This window comes from Elaeis guineensis, chromosome 4 (assembly GCF_000442705.2).
Source record: "Elaeis guineensis isolate ETL-2024a chromosome 4, EG11, whole genome shotgun sequence".
In the NCBI taxonomy this organism is placed as follows: domain Eukaryota; kingdom Viridiplantae; phylum Streptophyta; class Magnoliopsida; order Arecales; family Arecaceae; genus Elaeis; species Elaeis guineensis.
This window is the reverse complement of record NC_025996.2, coordinates 30,696,930-30,717,994: the sequence shown is the minus strand read 5'-3', so window position 1 is coordinate 30,717,994 and position 21,065 is coordinate 30,696,930. Positions and strand designations below refer to the sequence as shown.

At 40.0% G+C, this 21,065-nt stretch overlaps 4 protein-coding genes across 4 annotated transcripts; 1 reads left to right on the top strand and 3 right to left on the bottom strand.

Annotated features, from left to right (window-relative positions):
• Positions 1-575: 575 nt before the first annotated feature.
• Positions 576-1,941, top strand: LOC105043095 (protein SENSITIVE TO PROTON RHIZOTOXICITY 2-like). Its single transcript, XM_010920517.2, has one exon. It carries the CDS (start codon positions 708-710, stop codon positions 1,809-1,811), a length of 1,104 nt encoding a protein of 367 aa, XP_010918819.2. The 5' UTR covers positions 576-707; the 3' UTR covers positions 1,812-1,941.
• Positions 1,942-5,803: 3,862 nt separating this feature from the next.
• Positions 5,804-7,709, bottom strand: LOC105037137 (thaumatin-like protein 1b). Its single transcript, XM_073255137.1, has 2 exons — positions 7,586-7,709; positions 5,804-6,615 (listed from the first exon to the last, which is right to left on the bottom strand). The coding sequence occupies exons 1-2, from the start codon at positions 7,635-7,637 to the stop codon at positions 5,957-5,959; spliced, it is 711 nt and encodes a 236-aa protein (XP_073111238.1). The 5' UTR covers positions 7,638-7,709; the 3' UTR covers positions 5,804-5,956.
• Positions 7,710-16,067: 8,358 nt separating this feature from the next.
• Positions 16,068-18,040, bottom strand: LOC105043094 (expansin-A6). The gene is made up of 3 exons (XM_029264310.2): positions 17,745-18,040; positions 17,080-17,398; positions 16,068-16,641 (listed from the first exon to the last, which is right to left on the bottom strand). Exons 1-3 carry the CDS (start codon positions 17,962-17,964, stop codon positions 16,332-16,334), a joined length of 849 nt encoding a protein of 282 aa, XP_029120143.2. The 5' UTR covers positions 17,965-18,040; the 3' UTR covers positions 16,068-16,331.
• Positions 18,041-19,692: 1,652 nt separating this feature from the next.
• On the bottom strand, positions 19,693-20,506 carry LOC140857383 (uncharacterized). Its single transcript, XM_073256170.1, has one exon. The coding sequence runs from the start codon at positions 20,451-20,453 to the stop codon at positions 19,848-19,850; it is 606 nt and encodes a 201-aa protein (XP_073112271.1). The 5' UTR covers positions 20,454-20,506; the 3' UTR covers positions 19,693-19,847.
• Between the last annotated feature and the right edge of the window lie 559 nt (positions 20,507-21,065).

Below are 21,065 nucleotides of genomic sequence, written 5' to 3'. Positions count from 1 at the left end.
TTAAGAGAGAATATCAATACTTAAATATAAAGTCGATTTTTACCAGGGATTTTGCTGATTAAACCATTTTACAATAAAAATAAACAATAAAAAACTGCAAGGAGAGTAGAAAGATCAGCATTGATTTTGTTTATTAATTAATTTATTCAAAGTTAACAATGCCTGTAGCCACCATAACGAACTTCCTCCCGAGGTGCAAAAACGGAACCTTCTCAGCGGGCACTTGTCTCTCTTGGTGCGCGCGCCTGCTCTTCACCAGATGCCACCTGATTTTTTTCCTGACCACAGCCATGGTGCTGAATAGATGGGGAGAATGCCCAGTTGAAGTGATCAATTCATGCAGAACTCCTCACCCAACAAAGCATTTACTTCATCACACGTAGTCTTCCAAAGAAGAATTATATCATTAAACAAACCCCACTGTCACTGCTGGCATCCGTCACAGCACTATTCTAATGCATAAAGAAAGCCCGGTCTTCAACATGGAGGTTGTCATATGCGGGATTGGTAAGATCCGAGGGAGGCTCAAGCAGGGATGTTTCTAAGTTCGAAGTTGACTCGATCCTTTCTTCTTAATCTCCTCTCCCAACAACTCCTCCACCCTTTCTTCCATAGAAGACAAGCAATAAATTGCTTCTCTTCCATTCCTCCTCTACTAGCTTGGTGTTCGAGTCTGGAAGTAAGGAGATATAGCACAGGCCTCAACCATGACATCAGGGTCCAATCCATGCTTTCCAAGCAACTCGCAAGGCTTCCAAATTTATGAAGGAATGGACGACATGCTCTCTCCCTCCCACAGTCTCCTATACAATCTCTCTGTCCTCCGAGACAAGGTCCAGCAATTGGAAACAATTGCGGCTGCAGCTCTCTCTCCGAATCCAATCCAACAGGAATCTATAGCTATGGAAATCTCGAGTGCCGGAAATATTGTTCAGCAGATCATCACTGCAGCCTCGTCGACAGCGTATATTCTCCAACAAATAAGCCTCGATGCTGCTGTCATGAGTCATGATCTGCCTCAGCATCATCAAACGAAAGTTTTGTACCAGCAGGGATCCACCGAAGCCATGAACCACGTCTTCCACAACAACTTGGAAGGTGGTAGGAGTAGTTCCATCTTTAGTTTTGAAGTCCAATATCACAATGCCAACCAGAGCACCAATGCTAATGATCATGGCATAAATAATGTCGGTAGTGGTGGTAATGGTGCTAATACTAGAGATCATCAAAACATGGGAATGCCTCGTGAGGTCGAAAAATGCAAGGAATCATCACAAACTTTTTCGCTAAATGGATGCGATGGCATCATTGAAATGGACGCTGCTGCTCTATTGGCCAAATACAGTCACTACTGCCAAGTGTGTGGTAAGGGGTTCAAGCGAGAAGCGAACTTAAGGATGCACATGAGAGCGCATGGGGACGAGTACAAGACGGCCGCAGCTTTGAGCAATCCCATGAAGAATAGTGGCGGCTCCATGGCACAGAAGGACGGTGGATCAGCACAGAGGTATTCGTGTCCTCAAGAAGGGTGCAGGTGGAACAAGAACCATGCCAGTTTCCAGCCACTCAAGTCGATGGCATGTATGAAGAACCACTACAAGCGCAGTCACTGCCCGAAGATGTATGTATGCAACCGGTGCAACCACAAGAAGTTCTCGGTGCTGTCAGACCTCCGAACGCATGAGAAGCACTGTGGGGATCGCAGGTGGCGGTGCTCATGCGGGACCAACTTCTCAAGGAAGGATAAGCTCATGGGCCATGTAGCTTTGTTCTCTGGTCATACTCCAGTTACAAGTTTCTTGGGAAAGTGAGGTCCACATAGGTGAAGGTAAGGTACTGGTCTAGACTTGATCAAGCTATGTAGTTACCTTTGTTTTATGTTAAGCCAGGCAGCGCATGTTTTAGGAGCAATTGATTGTTTTTAGCATTTAATAAATTTAGTGCGTGAGTTTAGATCACACATTATGTATGCATATATAAGAAAGTTGAAGTCATAAATAATTTAGAGCAAAGATGTATGTTAATTTGCTTGTTATTTAGTACAGCATACCTAGAGGTTTTGATCACTGGAATTCTCCGTCGACTATTTGTAGAGTACGGAAATTGGAGAAGATGAAATGTTCTACATGTCCAATTCCCCTTCATTGTTCCTTCTCTACTTCTACTGCTTGCTATCCTTCAAATTAGATGAGTTCTTTTTAATGCTGACTTTCTATAAAGCCATTGGAGTAGCATTAATGTCCACTGTTAAATAATCTAAATTAAATACCGTGCCATTATTCTCAAATAAATCATAATCTGTGAATATTATCCAAGGCCATATATGGTCAAATATATCTTCAAGTCCCTTTGCTACTTTTAGCCGAGTTCTTCTTATAGCATATCTGTTTTCTTTTACGAGTCATAACCTTTAACCTGAATTGAATCTGCAAGCCTATAGTGATTTTTGCTGGTTTTGCTAATAGATTCCTACACTGCACTGAATTCTAATGAGTTCTTCCTAATCTATAAACGTTCGCTCTAGCTTTCTTAATTCTACTGAGATCATCTTATATAATATGTGCCACGTACTCTTCATTAACTAAATATCTTTCCAAATAACAGTTTTTAGTCTTATACTTGAATACTTTGGGGACATCAATACATCACTTTACAAGAATAAGCCTTTCTAGTAAACTTAAATTGCCAAACTGTATTATCAACCAACAAGCAGGTGCACTTAAAACGGGCCATAACATAGCATAAATGATTTCATCATGGATCAAATGATTTTAACCTCCAAGACTCTTTTAAAATCACATAGGCATTAAGCAAGTTCAAACAATATACATACGTACGTATTTACATATTTATTGTACAAATATAATTGCCAATCGACTTTGTGGAGGATGGTTACTATACAAGTGCATATGAACGGTATTAACTAGCCGTTAGTAAAGATGTACCTAATGGGTTATGAAACTTCATACCTCTTTGGAGGCGTTGCAACCAATTATATTACAAGAGCTTTGCTTACTTTCTTTGACAGATTACAGCAATCCACACATATAAGGTTATGAGATGAGTTGTGGAGCTTCCATCAAACGTCAGTCTAAAGTACCATTAAAAAATTTGAATGGACGAGGAGCTTCTGGAAAATCATCACTGAGGAGAGGAATTAAAGAAACTATTCGCCAGGATTCTTCTTTTAGGCCTAGCTTGGTATAGGTCCAGGGGAAAAGAAGCTTGACAGTAGTGATTACATTACGTAATGGATGGGCAGAATAACTAAGTGAAACATATCTATATACCTGGTGATCTAGAGTGATCATATGTGTAAGATCATTTTACTTGTAAAGGAAATAGTGCAGAAGAAACAAGGAGAACTTTCTATATATCTGCTCCAACTTCAGATGGTAGCGAGCAATAATAGCCTAATCAACATTTTTATTGGTAGATAAGAATTCTTCAAAGGCATACTTGGGAAGACGTTTTTCCTAACACAATTCTATTGAACTCCCCTTTGAGAACTAGAGAGAATAAATTCCATTCAACCAGATGAGATTATGTGAATTGGTAGCTAAAAAGCTGCAAGCTACGCTATATATGTCTCAACGATTGCACGTCTCTATATGAAAAAGATGTCCTGGGTTCAAACTTGGGCACGTTGTTTCCAGACAATCTGAACCATGCAGTAGTTCTAATCGGCAAGCTCCCACTGCTGCTGCTGTCATGTCTTTAATTTTTTGATTTTTCTGACAAAAGAAAAACAACAAAAAAAATGGTACTTATAGAAATTAATTTGATTTTTCGACGTTTTCTCATTTGATTGGGTCTTTCTTCTAGGTGTTGGAATTCGAGGTTTTGTGCATGCATATATGTTTCAAAATTTTATTTTCTAAACACCGCAGTGGAGAACAAGATTAAAACTTTTTAATCTGAATTATGCATGCATGAAAACATAAAACCATATGGATCTATCTCATATGCTGAAATTGATATATGTTGAAATTCAGATTGTGATCAAATCACATACATATTTCGCAATCTTTTTTTTCAAATTTAGATTTGAAAGAAAAGAGGTTCTCTCTTAGCCGTACAAGTATCCGGCCTCTACGAGTATCCACTCGGGATCAGTCTGGAATAGTCATTTTTAATCTGAATTTTCTTCTCCAAAAATTCAGCCTGCTCAATTTGAACGAAGCTTGGATCGCGATCAACATTTGATCTTTTTCTTTGATCTTCTTCTTCTCCTCTTCTTTAGCCTTTCTCCTTGCTTTGTGCTACTACAAAACACTAGGGAGCAACAGCAAGAGGACGCCCCAACACCCCTTAGCGTGGAGGAGAAGGGACATCCCAAGGTGGAGGACGTTTGGACGTCCAAGAGAGGCAGAAGAGAAAGGGAGAGGAAGAGAGGGCATGGGGACTTCTTCTAGGCATGAGAGACTGCTAGTTTGGATGCTCTAGGGACCTTAGAAGAGGTCCCTTTAAATAGGCACAAGGATTGAATCTTATTCAATTACATAATACAAGTCCTACTTGCATTGGGTTTTCTATTAACTTAAGTTATCCAACTTACTTTAGAAGACCCTTTAGGCGTCAATAATTGGAGCCCTTGCACCTATAATTAGACACCCAAAACACACCCAAGAGATGCTCCATAGGAGAACTAAAGGCCTTCTAATCAATAGACATATCCAACTTGATCAAATCAAGGTGGCGCCCAAGAATAACTATCAAGAAAATTAATTAGAGATTGTACCCTTAATTTATATGATCCATAACCTTAAACACCCAACAATTGGAGTCCAATAAATCTTATTCATTTAGGTTATTAGTAGGTAATTAAGTTAGAATTATCTTATCAAATAAGAAGTCCTGACAGAAAGGAGAATTGAGTCCAACCATGTGCTAGCAAGGTTACTATGAATTCAATAGATTTCTCTAAACTCAATTGACACTGTATAAGCTTAATTATTTATTGCAGGTCTAATCTCTTTGTTGTGTGACCTTATAGGTTCAATTCTATCCAGTAGTGAGACATACAATGATCTCTATCATTGTATCATTGAAACTCTTTTCAATAGGTCGAAATAATTTCACTTTAACTCAGCAAAGATTGTCGATCTAGAATAACCCTAGTGAGCTCTCACAATTCACCAGTGACATCTAGTAGTATGTAGTGACAATCCAGTAGAACTGAAATGAACCTTTAGGTGTAGTTAACGTGTGATTCAGTCTTTCTATCGTGAGTTCCGACTAGATGGCAGGTTATGGATAAATCGTCAACCTCAACATCAGTTATATGATAGATTCGATTAGCTCAAGTCCTGTTATGACTTCTGTAAATTTTTTTTTTCATCAATCACACTGCTGTGGTCATAGACTCTTAGACTTAACCTTTCAAATCTCATAGGACTACTCCTCTCTATTAAGGTCGATAGATCCTATCTTGATGCGGACTCCACTCCTACAGTGAACCAACTGTTGCCAATATCTATTACAAGGGCTCATTGAGATCCATATTTATGTTCAGTCAAACTCCAGTAATCTCACTGTGAGTAACAGTACCATCTCATCAAAGAAACGAAAAAGGGCACATCTTTGCTAACAAAGGTAGTAAAGGGCACACCTTTTCCTTGGAAAAAAGTCTTAGAACAAAAAAGGGCTCACTAATAATAACAGCAGGATTAATAACAACAAACCAACTAAACGATTTCATTGCTTTTTGTCTCCTTAGGCATTTCGACTAAGAAGTGACATGTACTCATTTCCCTCAAACATAGAGTTTCTTCACCGCACAACATCCAGTTGTGAACCATCCATCCATTCATGTGACCAACACTAAATACTACTATAGTTTATCTTAATATGTTATGCCATTTAATCTCGCACTAATTAATTAGCCAAAAATAAAGCTATAGTGGACATGCATGATCTAAGCCCTCCACGGCCTTCCACTTAAAACCTAGCTAGTTTAGGGGCACAATGTAATGTTAAAATCAGCTCCAGCACATGAGAAGATACCACCATCGTAGGTCCAAGTATGGGCCAGAGGACATGCCCTCTTGAACATGTCTGCCTGCCCCGAAGGATGGCACTTGTCTTGACTCCCATACTCATCGATGCAGCAAACCTTGGGATCATGATACTTATCACACTCGCTTTCGCATGCGATCGTGAACCCATTCGTGTCCGTCACCTGGAGCTCCACAGGGCACACCTTCTTGATGTCCTCCGGGCACCCCGTGGCCTGGCATGGGCTCGGCCCCCCCTGGGGTTGCACCACGACGGGCACGTTGAAGCCATGCAGCAAGTTGACGGCGTAGACGTAGAGGGTGTCGTTGTTGCTGAAGTTGGTGAAGTCCAGGAGTGTAACGGGGGCCTCCGCCAACTTGCCGTCGCACGACTCGACCCCCGAGTGGCAGTCCCCGGTGAGGCACGAGAAGCCGCCGGAGCTGTTGGTGGTGCAGTGGGTCCGGAGCCAGATGCGGCCTCGCCACCCGTCGTCGGCGTTGGTGAGGAGGACATTCTTCGGGGGGACCTCGAAGATGATTAGGTCCATGGAGGGAATGGTGCCGAGCCACACCGAATAATTGCATCTGTTATCCACCATGAATTCTCTCGAGTTTGAGCCTGATCATACGATAACACACCAAAATTTTGGAATTAATTAGATGATAGTAACAACTAAAATGACAATAGTCTATATTATATATACCGTGATAGTGATAACATACATGTTTTAATGAATTGGCAGCATTGCAACAAATTAAATGACAGTGGTTACTCGTTCAAGGGAACGATTGAATACTTCGATCGATGGAACTGTGGGGAAAATTAAACTAATTGATAGAGTGTGATTAGATAAACTTGTTGTTATTAATGTGTCACAATTGTCAAAGGATAATTAATGCTGGCCCCACTTAAAGGGAACAAAGATGTAATGGATTCACTCTTTTGTTGGTACTTCATCTAATCTTCTTGGTAAGGTCTTAGCTAGTTATCTTAACATAAGATGTGTCCAGTTAGTTGAAGGCCAAGCAGTCTAGCATTAAGCTCTTCCCGTCCGCTGAGATGGAAGGCTGAAGAATTTTCAAACTAGTCGAGATTTCTCTAATGAAAATGACCATCATTTGTCAAATTGGTCTTAACTTTATTAATTAGAAAACTAGCAACATACAATGAACTGATCAAAATTTATTTCATGCACCATTATATTGACATATAATGAGCTGAGAGATATCAGTTTATATTGACTGATATAAGATCCGCATAACCAGTGGGTAAGCACTAATACAGATACGAAGCAATATCCCAAATCCTATTTGAGACAATAGAAGTTCCCGCATGGGAATACAATATCATTAAAATTTAATCTCATGACTCAAATCATTGAAGAGGAGTGCATCCTGCCCCATTTAACTTCTGGGAATAAGAGATGACATATTTTTTCCCTTCTTTGGTTCCAATACAACATGACTACGAGTTTTGGCTAAGAGCGAAAGCCAAGAACCGAAGGCAAGAATTGGTAGAACTTATTGAATGGCATTTCTAAGTTCCAAAGAGAGAGAGAGACAACATAGATCAATTCTTACATACTGACCTGCAATAAGGATTAGGAGAAGGGAAATGGCGAGTGCTATTCCTCCTGGCATGATTTTTCGTGTGATGGACACCAGGGAAGAAGAGAAGAGACAACTGGTACAAGAGACGGTAGCTGGATGAGAAAGAAAAAGAGAGGGGGTTGGTACTTCCTTTACACTAGAATCCAAGTTCTAGTCTGGAAAGTTAGTACTTGGAGATTGATTTCCGGAACACTGACTTTTGGAGCGCACCGAAAACGGGGTTACAACAAAAAGGATACTGGAATATGTGATAATGGAAACACGTCGGTTACAAGTGGAATCCGGATCACCGGGTGGCCACACTTTAATGGTAGGCTTGGTTGCGAGCCCTGTAACTCTGCGATGTCTTGTTGAACCAATGGATAAATCGTATCTATTTTGATCTAATTGTAAGCGTGTTATATTTTTTGATATTACATAATTTTATTAAGATCTAAAAAGTATACATCTAGAGACATCAACATGAGCAAGTCTGCTAATCTTTGATATGTTATAACTTTATTAAATATTTTTTATATGGTTATACTTAACCATTTTTCTAATAGCATGACCTATGGAAAAAGCAAGGTTATACGCGTATGGCATAATGGTGGTTAAACTTCACCTTAAAAAAAACAGTGGTTAATTGATGTGACTTATTATGCAGTGGAATAATATTTCCATAAATTAGTAGTGTCTGACCGTCGGATCCATCCTAACTTTCCAATGCACACGTGAACGGCCTTTCCTATATGATGCACCAAAACGGAATTACTTGCCCTGGTGGAAATAAACTCCTCGTCATCTCATAGCGTTCCTACACGTATTACATTCTTTCATGATTCACATGACACGTACCACAATGGGCCGATAATATTTACACTGAAGTTGATCCCAACATAAAGCCAATAGATGATCCCAGGTTTTTCAAAGCAGCATCAAAACTTTCTTGCATCTGCAAAAAGTCCAGGAAGAATGAAGATTATATGGTCATTGTCAATGCTAGAATTTATCTGACGTGGGGATGTTGGAGTCGATGGCAAGATGGGTCTCTCGCGGGTGCAACTTGCACAAAAATTCTAACCGAAGATAGCTTCTCTCGTTTAATAAAAAGAGGAGCGTGAGAGACAGAATAATGACGTATCTTTTCAGAGATCTTTTTTGAGTCTCTTTTATAGTGGAGAGTTGGATCTTCAATTGGCAAGTGGTTGGCGCGATCCCGCATGATCAGGATATGAATCGTGGGGTATAAGATTGTCGCTCAAGATTTTCGAGATGCGGCAGTTGTAGTTGTTTTATCAGTCCAGAGACAGTTGTTGTCCTACGAGTGTTGTGTTTTAAATAAAATTTTCAACCGAGTGTTGTCGAGATAAGAATTGATCGGTGACGGCTAGGGGTCGGTTGCCTTAAGGCGCTACTAGATGGGGACGTCCAGTACCAGAATCTGTCTGTAGGTACGAAGCTGGTCGACCAACAGGATTGGCCAACAAGGAGACTTCGACTTTACGCATAGGGAATGCCGAGCGATGGTTGGCCATGACTTGTTTGCTCAAGGTATGGGATGTCCATCAGGTGGTTGTGGAGAACTAGCTCGACGGAAGTCGTGGCTGACCATGAGTCGACAATAGACTCCGAAAGATGGATCTACTGGGTACAGTCATCTTAGACTTTAGGTCTTTTCATACAATCGGTCTATACAAAATTTTCTCCAACAGTCATCATGGAAAGATGAGAAACTACCACCAACTCCAGTGCTACACAAAGGGCAATATGAGCTGACCAACCAAGTTTTTTAGCAAGAACCTCTTTTGTATGAGGTCTATTTTCAAGGCAAGCCATAAAAAATTCTCAACTTTCAGATTAATTAGAACATGAAAAATCGACACATACTGCACTTTCCAAAAATGATTTCTAAATACATAGTAATCTTATCAAAAAGCAGAGAGTACTACTAATAAAACTATGACCGTCCAAAAGTAACACAATTCAAGATACTCTCGGGTCTAAAAATAAATTTTGACAAGAGCATCCTCATAGGAATTGGACTTACCAAAGAGACTTTGAAGAGTTTTGCAGATCTCATAGGATGTACAGAAGCTAATTTTCTGAACAGATAAGCTAATTTTCTGAACAAATATTTTGGATATCCTCTACACTATAACAAACCCAGAGCAACAGATTGGCGTTTCATTGAAGAAAAGATCGAGAAAAAACTTTTAGCTTGGAAAGGTAAGGTCTTGACACTTGCTGGTTGATTAATTTTAATTAACACTATCTTGAGTGCTATCCCCATGTATTGGATGAGTTCAATGCTGCTACCATCAGCAGTGGTGGAAAGAATATAATTGACAAAGCAAGAAGAAGGTTTTTATGGGGAGGGAGTAACTTGAATTGTAGAAAGCTTTGTTTGATCAGCTAGGAGCAAGCATGTCGACGTCCAAAGGCTTATAGAGATTTTGGTATAGCAAACCTCCATTTTCTTAACCATTGTCTACTCACGAAGTGGTAGTAGATATATCACCAAGAGCACCAAAGGCCATCGAGACAATTAGTGAGAAGAATTTATTTTAAGATCAAGCCATCGAGTCAAGTTTCCTATGACTGTCTCAGCTACACCTTATACATAGAGAAAAATATCTTCAAAACCAGGCACTGGTTCTATAGCAGTACATATGTAAGTTTGGAAAATGGATACAGCGCTCTACTTTTTGGCATGACTCATGGATCAACAAGGAACCTCTTAAGGATCTCTTCCCATCTCTGTTCATTTTTTCTAAACAACCCTAAGCTTCGATGGCTAGCATATTTAGACTACAATTAGAAAGGAGCAAATTAAGTTTTCTATGCCCTGAGCCCTAGAGGGGAGATTGAGTTCCTAGTCTTAAAGATGTTAAACTCTTTAACCCTATCAACTAAAGATGACAGGATTGAGTGAAGATGATGTCCTTCAAAGAAGTTCTCAACTAGAAATAGTTATAATTTTCTTAGTCATACGGGGTTACATCATTTTTTACAGAAATTATATGAAAACTTCCACTACTAGAAAAAAATAAAAATTTTCAACTGATTAGCATTCCACAATATAATTTTAACGAGAGAGGTTTTAAAAAAAAAGTTGCAAGGGCTAGCTGTATGCATTATGTGTGCAGAGCTGAGGCAACAATAAACTATATCTTTGCAAGATGTTCCTTCACTTACTTAGTCTGGGCTCAGCTTTCAAAAGTATTAGATCTCCCTCCGATCCCTAATTCCATTGAAGATCTTTGGTCTACCTGGAGAAACACCATTCCAGGTAAGATAAACAGGCCGGCATGCAAAAGATTATTTATTCACTACTGTCAACTGGTGCTTGTGGTTAGAAAGGAATAACAGAGTTTTTCAAAGAGAAGCAACGTCTCCCATTTTTATCATCCACCATGCTATTTTTCTGGTACAAAGCTAGACATCAATAAACACAAAGAAGAGTTAAGCTGTAATCTTGGTGTTGTTAGAAGGCCTTAGAAAATTCAGGGTCTCCCACTGATTGCTACAAATTTGAAAAAAAGAAAAACAACTCACTAGAGGCTGCAACCTTATTTTGTTTCTTTTGTCTCTATGGTAGGCACATTTCTTGCTTGGGAACTTTGATGTGACCACGTCCTCAATGTAGATTTTGGTATTTTGAATGTGAACCCCCTTGCCTTTGTATCTGTGCAACATTTTGGGCCAATGGTTTTATCGTCAATGTTGGGACAAAAAATAAGCCCATTTGTAAATACTAAATCTATTTTATAATAAATTGCTGGATGGATCATCCTCCCTTTTTCATCAAAAATTTTTTTTTTTCCCCTCCTTTTGGCAGCTATAACAAACAAAAAATTCTACATGCCAACACTCACTATTACTTTAAATATTTTTGGCAAACTACTTGATATTATAGACTCATGCATGTTCTCTAAGTTCTTAGCATATTCTTTATGTTAATTTCTTTCATCAAATAAACTAGCTAGACATAGCTTTTAAGGAGAATTAGGAGTAAGGTGCATTGCCCCCTCCCTTACACGAGGAAAGCAGAAATAAATATTTACTTTGGTGTTAGAATTGAAAGAGATATTCATACGAATCAAAAATTTTGACATCTTCAAAGATATATTTAAGCAAAAATCCTATCTATCAGATTTCATTTTAGTAACCAATTATCTGTATATATAAATTGGTTTGTATGAAACAATTCATGACAACTGTATTAGAAGCTTAGATAATGTGATTTCAATCATTGATTAATTTGGAGTAGCACTTGTATACAGTTGATAGTCTTGATGCTCATATGGTTATTAGGTTATTGAAAGAGACGGGATCTAGTAATTTTCTGATCTAATTAAAGAGAAGAAAGATTTTTTTCAACCTGTGTAATTTGGATCTCTCAAAAGAAAAAAAAGATAATGAAAGAATTGCGAAAATAGGGCTTAAATTTTTTTTCTTTCATTGATTAATTCTTCATATCATAAACTAATGTATATAGCCCCTATTTATAATAATGAGGTCCATCCTTATATAATACAAGTTAGATTTCTCTTCTTATCTTCAGAAGGACATTCATTCTTTAATAAGTTGGGTTGAACTCCTCTTTCTAGCTTAAATAGGACTAGATCTCTAAAAAATATAATGTATATAAAAAATCATGAAAAAAAATACTAAAATTTATATATAGAAGATAAACTCAACTGCTATATTAACTTTACCTTCTATCGCTCTGCCTAATTCTTCATTGATTGAAAGATAATATCTGGTCAAAATCTTTTCCAAAAAAAAAAATTTCAGTTTGACTAGCTCATTTTGAGGTCAAAATAATGAAATTCTGGTACAATTTAGTCTTTTTTGGGGTTGCCTTAAAGTTATAAATCTTGAAAAGATACTTAATTTTTAAAAAAAGATCATCTTAATCGAGCATCATATGACTAAATTATCGTCTCCTGAAATTTGATGCATGATTCAACTACTTGATATGGTGGATCTTGCTTTTGAATTTTTTATCTAGCACGCAAACATGATTTACATCTAATTTTTATAGTGGCAAAAATAATCAATATCGAGTTTGGTGATCCTTCTAGATACACATAATGGTCAAAATGGTCCACATTGATTTTGATGATTCACTTGGATAAGAGCTCTCTTGTTTAGGGGACTTAGCTCATACTAAATCAAAATTGAAAATAGGGAAACATTTACTTCCTTATCTCATAGTTGAACTACTTGGTTTTGTTTGAAAATAGTTTCCAACCTAAGTCTTCCTTGTTAAATGATAGGCCTTGATCCCTAAATGCAAGAGACAACTTCGCTATAGGAGTTGCTGATGCTTGTGTTGAAGGCGCCGCCAATTAAGACACAATCTGGATGAGTGGGGTAATCTTCTCGTCTAGTTGTGTAAGACATTCGTTCATCTCATCATTTATTGAGGAAGAATTAGTAGCTATACTCATTTTTTGTCCTTCGATGTACTTCAAGGACAAATAGTCTTTCTTTTAACTATTTGTATTATTTGTGGGCCTGGACCTCCCATAGATGTAGATGATTGAAATTCTAATACCAACCTAATTCGATCGGGGAGAAGAAAGATTTTCTTCAATCTGCTTAATTTGGATCTCTCAAAAGTGAAAAAGATGACGGAAAAATTGTAAAAATAAGACTTAAATACCCCTTTCTTTCATTGATTAATTATCTATATTATAAATTGAGGTAAATAGCTCTTATTTATAATAGCGAGGTCCGTCCTTATATAATTCGAGCCGGATTCCTCTCTTTATCTTCTAGAAGGATGTTTATCCTTGAATAAGTTAGGTTGGACTCTTCTTCCCATATTAAATAGGACTAGATCTCTAAAAAATATGATGAATATAAAAAATCATGAAGAAATACTAAAATTTTACAAGATATAGATTTATACTTCTACATCAATTTTATCTTTTATTACTCTATCTAAATTTTCATGGATTGGAAGATAACATCTGATCAAAGTTTTTTCCAAAAAGAAAAATTTTGATTTGACTAACTCATTTTGAGGCCAAAATAATAAAATTTTGATTTAATTTAGCCCCTTTTAGGATTATCTCAATGTTGTAAATCTTGAAAAGATATCTATTTCGGCAAAAAAAAAGATCATCATAATTGAGCATGATATGATCAAGTTATCGCCTCTGAAATTTAGGTGATTTAACTTCTTGATGTGGCAGATCTTGCTCCTAGATTTTTTATTTAGTTCTACTCGTAGTAGCCAATGTGATCCATATCGAATCTTCGTAGTAGCAAAAGTAATCCACATCGAGTCTGATAATTTTTCTGGATATACATAATGGTCAAAATAATACACATCAAGTTTGATGATTCCTCTGAATCATTTTCTTCTATGGTAAACCACTTTTAGCTACTTGCAGAATCTAGTCCCTTCTGTGGCTGGAATTTTATTTTAGGCATTTGGGTTTGGCTATTTTAGTGGCTATTTTAGGATACCAGAGACTCTAACCTAACCTAGAACGGAGAAGCCCAAGTAAAAGGAAAGAACGAAATCTAACTCCGTTGTTTAGCTTCAAAAATTGTACAACGTTTCAATAGATCAAAGTGCATTGTAATGACGATGAGCTTCGACGGTGGGGAATTAGGTGAAGTTGACAGTAAACCGTGCCCACAATAGTTTCATTGTATTCCACGGACATGCCAAGTCATTTGAACTGCTTCTTTGTTGTTGTTACCAGCTGCTTTTATCTTCTCCAAGGCTAAATTTATCTTAACATTAACATAACTTAGTACAATATCTCCAATTCAACCATTGAGCTCATTTCACAAGCGAGCATTGTTTTTGGCTATGATTTAAAGCCTCTACTAGTCAATCAGTACATGTTCGTTCCTTGAAGTTTTAGAGTTGAAGTACCTTGACTAACACAGGCTGTGTTCCTCAGTAAGTGCATATTTTTAGCAGCCATATCAATTTGTTTACTTTGGATGCTGAAATATGACTAAGGTCAGGTTAATTAAATACAAAAGATGATCTATAGAAAATGCAATATTGCCAGAATGGTTGAAAACTTATAATATAGATGAAATTTTACATTCCTGAATCTGAACATTTGATTACCCTATTGTATGCTGGAGGATCTTTGTCAGATCAATTTATTATAGATATCCTTGATCATGGATGCATGTCCAAGGAAACATGCACTTCATTTAAAATGTTATTTTTACCATATCGAAAAACAAAATGGCTGTTCAGGGCATATAATACTAAGAAGGAGTACGATTCTTTTCTTCATAAGATTAATTTCTTTCTACGCAAAACATGCAAGCCCTCTTTGGTTGTGGAATAACTTATCTGGCAATAAATATGTTAAATTATCTCCTATCCATTGTAGGATAGAGCAAACTATTCTACCTTGTAAGTATTGCCTTGGACCCTTTTTTTTGCGGAGGATTTGACTTGGACTTTTGTGCAAAAGAGACTTTTTAAAGGGTCGTTGGCTAGCACAGCTGGCATAGGCAGGTAGAACTGCTGAAGGGTTTCTATTCCTTCTCAACTCTGAACAAATTCATATTTATAATCGGTCGTATTTTTATATTCACGCCTAACCAAATAAATACAGTTCAGGTTAGATATTTTTGGGTCAGTGTCGGATTGGAAGCAGGTCAATTCAATGCAGTTGCAGCCCCAATTGTACCCAAAGATTTTATTTCTATTTATCCTAGTTCATGTTGTTGTGGGCAGGCTGTGGGGACCTCCCTTAATAGTTTCATATCAGACAACTCTGATGTGTGCACATGCTTAAGAGGGATACGAACACACCTTCCCTCACGAGGTATCTTTTCTCCCTCCGGAGGACTTAAGGACAAAATCGTGCGACCGTCTGCGTGACGTCGGGTCGGAGGGCACGACCTTCGATGGGATCCGATCAGGGGCTCCAAGGACAACCTCCGGTGGGGACCACGGGGTATAGCTCCCTGTCCGGACCTAGCCAGAGCGGACAATACTTCGTGGGGCGGAGCGTGGTTGACTCCGACGACCTGCTTGACACGTGCGCACAACAGTGACGCGTCAGGTAGGGGGCACCCGCCTCCTGTCCGCACATGCACCCTCCAGAGTGGGGGGCATGTTGTGGGCAGGCTGTGGGGGGACCTCCCTTAATAGTCTCACATCGGGTAACTCTGGTGTGTGCATGTGCTTAAGAGGGATACGAGCATACTTTTCCTCACGAGGCGCCTTTTCCCACGTGGGAGGGACAAAACCGTGAGGCCGTCCGCATGATGCTGGGTCGGGGCGGAATAACTCCCGATGGGGCCCGATCAGGGGCTCCAGGGACAACCCCTGGTGGAGACCACGGGGCATAGCTCCCTGTCAGGACGTAGTCAGAGCGGACAATACTTCGTGGGACGGAGCGTGGTTGACTCCGACGATTTGCTTGACATGTGCGCACAACACATGTGAACATAAAAATCATCCAAAATATAAGCTCATGATGCTTAATTATCTGCACCACCATGTTCATAAATATGACCTGAATGATTTATTATACATAAGCTAGGCATCAATTTCTTCTTTCTAATCTCCTTTTATGCCCTGCACTATAACTGCTCCGACTAATGTCATTCAACTTCTACACTGATATGCTACGTCCTGGCTTTATCAATCTTCAGCAAACTCCTATAGCTACCAAGCTCAGAGATACAGCATCTAATAGAAGTTGGACAAAGATGGGGCTTATACTATTATGCTAAATGTGCTCAGTACTTGAAGTTCTTGCCTTCAAAGGTCTGGCCAAATTGCCAGTTGCGAGGGGTGATGTGCCAAGAGGTTGATTTGCGTCCATCACTGGTTATGACTCTGAATGCTAGAGATTGGCCGGTCAAGTCTTTATTAGTTTGCCAGTACTGGCCCCAGTTCCGGCTCATCGTCACCCATGGCAACTTGTTTCCTTTAACTAGCACATTGTGTACATCTCCGGCGCCGGCGACATTCCACACAAGGACTAGGTTGAAGTAACGATTTCCGGTGATAGTGAATCTGATGCCACCTTGTCTCTTGCATGGAACCCTGCAAGTCAATTGGCCATCATGTAATCTTTCACCTTTTTGATAAATTTGTGCTTTTTGTCATGTTATACATGCATAAAACTTTGTTATGCGGAGAGCAACATGTTTTTGTTCTGGATGGAATAACAGTAGGCCATGGAGAAGGGAATATGTTAGCCCACAATTTAGTAGCCTCATGCGCCAGGTCTAAAGTTTGAATAACCATCTTTCATCTGAAAATAATACAAAAATTGAGGGGAAAAGGGCCATCCGGGCCATTTTTTGCTGTTTATTAGTTGGGATAATGGCTGCAAAATATGAGAGAAAAATGAAAGCGTAAACATATCCTAACAGCCTGGTTTGGATGGTTAATTATATTGGCTTAGTCCATAAATTTTATAAGATTTTGAGTCCAATCATCTAAACAGGTTCTAAAAGAACCGATGAGCTAATGTGTTACCTGCGATATGCTACAGGCACGATCCCAGCTTTATACTCGGCGATTTGGAGGAAGGCCGGTTGTGTAAGATCAAAATGGACGCGAGGTGGGTTGCACCAGCCTCCATTGTCACTAGGCAAGTAGTAGTTGGGTGGGCATTGGTTGGTGGCTGTCACAAAAATGGAAGGGTTGCCGGGTTTGCACCACTTGGGATCGTCGTGGCACTTGATCTCGAAACAAGCTCCACATGACAAGCCATCATTAAACAGAGCATTACTCAATGCAGCAGTCTGCAGCCCATAGCCTTGACTCACCGTGTCTTGGTAACCACATGCTCCCGCTGCCAAAATGTGGAATTCTTGGATTAGACTCACCAACTAATTTGACACGCATACACACACACACACACACACACACACATTCTTCTAAGGATATAAATATATAGGAAGACGAACAAGCCAGTAAAGTGCTACAAAATATATCATAGCTATTTGACTGGATAAATAATAGATGTGGATGGTTTCAGAGAAACTTAAACTATGGTATCTCACCTACCTACAGGTAGTGTAGGAGACAAATGGATGCAAGATACAGCAAATTAATCATGTACTCCCTGTATCTAGCAGTCTGTTAATTTCTCAAAAAACAAAAAAAAATCTCAAGCAGATGTTGAAAACGAATATTACCCCTTGTATCGGAGCCATCGCTGCCTCCATAAAATGTAGCATGTGCAAAGTTCCATTGGCTGGCTCTAAACTTTCCATGATGCCCTGTGAGATGGTGGAAATGGTGCTGGTTGAAGTTGATGATGCTATGCTGGCGACCGTTAATGGCCTCGATGTAAGGTGTCATGAGCAATACTAACACCAAAGCAGGCACAAGGGGGGATTGCAGGAAGGATTCCATGGCGCCGCAGCGATGGTGCTGATGTTGATGGTGGTGATGGTAGCAAAAGCTTAAGACACATCCAGCCTGGAGCCCTTATATTTGTGTAGAGTTTTAGTTATGTTGGCCTGAATCTTTTGCCACTTTTAGGTTGCCTTGGCAAAGGGAGGCTCTGAGTGATTGTGGGTGCTCAGGTAAGAGTTCATTGATCTCGGCCTCTGTTCCGCCGAAAAGAACGTACGGTCTCAGATTCAAACGTGTGCTCTCCAACCTCCTTTAAGGTTCAAGTTCTCAGCCCTGAAGGGCCTAGAGTCCACTTTTTGAGACCAAGCCCAGATTATTTGGGCCGATTGCACCAACTTGATCACTTAGATGCAATCCCAAACAAATTCTTAGGCATGAGGCAAGTACTGATGGGTCATAGTGTTGCACCTGACCTGATCATGGCCAAACTAGAACTGACTTGGCACATCTCTTTGATGTTTTTGCTTTGAATTGAATCAACTGATGTTGGTCGTGGTAGTAAGTTGCTAGTTTGCAGGTTGGGCCTAGGTAGTCATATTGAGTTGGGCTACGGGGTATAGATTTTGCTAGACGAGAAAATGGCCCAAGCAACTTTGGTGGTAAAAGGGAGGTGCATGGTCCATAAGATGACTTTTCCCTTTCTTTGCGTTCTTCAATCTAGTTTATTTTTCTTCTTAAATTTCCTAAAATAGAAATGAAAATTAAAAGCAATACTGGATGGGCCTTACACTTTTGGGCCGCGTCTAATTCAGAAGTTCTTATGTCGTCTGCTCAACATAATACATTGAATTTATTAAAGAATCGCATTGCATTGTCAAATGAGTTCGTTCAGTGGCTCTGGAACAGGACGCACCCTGAGGCAATCAGATGGTCCTAATTTGCTCGTTAGCGTGCATGTTTTAGTTATCCATATCATGTGATTCGTGTTGATGATTTTTCTTCCCCCATCTTGGTATTACGTTCTATAACATTATAAGAATGTGAATCACTAAGATGGCTAGTGATCATGCAAGATCAAAAGTGCATATGAATAATGCTTGGCAGAAGAAAAGGGAGTGTCGCACTGCCAACCATTGATTCCAAATATTTTTTTAGAGTTTCTTGATAACTTTTTAGTCGCACTTGATACATGGAGACAGCTAACAATTTTATTATAGTCAGTCTAAAGAAACCATACCAATTTTAGGATTCGCTTTTTATGATTTGTTAGGTATAGAAGATTTAAGTGCCAATTGTGTCACCTTTCCTCCAGAAAAAGGATATCTTTGCTGAGTTTAATCAGCTGTATTATAAAGCCTTATACTATTGCAGATAGACGCTATGTCATCCATCTTGGAGATGAGTAGCTTCCATTTATTTCTAAATTACGACAAGGCATCTTTAGTATGACATATGGCATGTCACGATGATAAAAGAGGGCTATCCATCTTCAAGATGGATGATGCAGCAACCATCCATGATGATATAGGATTCTGTGATGCAAAAGGCGCATTGCAAAGAGAATCCCGAGTCACCGCAAAACGTCATGACTCTGCTGTACACCCACTAAGAGTGCTGCTAATTGCCATATAGCATTCTTAAGATGGATCATTACCTTAACATTGCATCATTAACTTAGCCTGACGGCGCTGACCATCCAGGTCTACTGTGGCATGCATGCATCCTTGATGCGAGTCATTCCCCATAACAAGCAACACAAGACTTTGCCCAACACAAAAAGAGATCTACTGCAAACTTTTAGTTAATTATTATTGAAGTAAGAAAGTCTCCCTTCACTCACTGGTAGATCCACTACAAAAAGCGCACATTTATTCTTAGCCACACCCACGGCATGCACATTGCAGACATATTAAGGTGTATTCTGGAGTGGGGATTTTCTATTAGTAGTGTCCATCTTCACCCCCACCATTCCCATAGCCAGCACCATAACCAGACCCGTAGCCGGAGCCGGAGCCAGAGCCGGAGCCACCACCCGACCCACCACCGCCTCCACCACCTCCACCACTTCCGTAGCCTCCGCCATGCGCGCCACCGCCACCATACCCAGAACCACCTCCCGAGCCATATCCCGATCCACTCCCGCCTCCGTGCCCCCCGCCGGAGCCGCCACCGCCACCACCACCTCCGCCACTCCCATAGCCTCCGCCATGCGCACCGCCGGCGCCAGAGCCATAGCCCGAACCATGACCCTGCCCAGAGCCATAGCCCGAGCCTTCACCACCACCTTCTCCACCACCGCCGCCACCTCCACCACCGCCTCCCTTTCCGTATCCTCCACCAACTCCTCCGCCAGCACCCTCACCATATCCTTCACCGTAACCAGACCCAGAACCACCATCTAACCCTCCACCACCACCTCCACCGGCACCACTGCCACCGCCACCTCCACCGCTGATTCCGCTGAGCGATCTAGCGGAGGTGAGCCCGATGCTGAGGAGAACGACGAGGGCAAGAGCCAAGAGCCTAGTCCTACTACGACTAGCCATGGTAGTTAAGAAGTGAAGTGAGGGATGGGATGGTAATGGAGGGAATGGGGGGTGTATTTATAGGGCTTTTTTTTGCATGGCTAACAGAAGAAAAATCTGAGGCCATAATGGACGTAGTTTAATTTGGAGAGGACCACCGTCGTGTGAAACGAGGACTTGAAGGACGTCCGTCGGTGGCTTCTTTTTTGACACTTGGGTGCCAATGTGTCATCAGCTTAATTCCTTTTCCTTTTCGAAGCTCGTTTTCACTTTGTTAGTGGGATTCGATCCAATTTGCCCACCCACCCAGCACCCTTATCTACCTTTTTTGTTATTCTCTCTTTCTTTTTTCGTGGATATAGTGTAAGTTTCGCTTTCCCACGTTAGGTAGCGTTTACACCCACATGGAGTTTGCGTAGCCGCAATATGTACAGGGCTTGCCGCTGGGCTACTTCCACGAACAGCAGAGTAGCATGCAAAATATTATATCTTTTTTACCAAAAAGAGAAAAATGATAACTCCGCTGAATTTCCAATGATCCGACTCGGTGTCCATCGAATGAGCTTTAGAAGTATCAATAATAATAATAATAATAATAAGTAATATGAAAAAAATATACATGAAATAAGTATA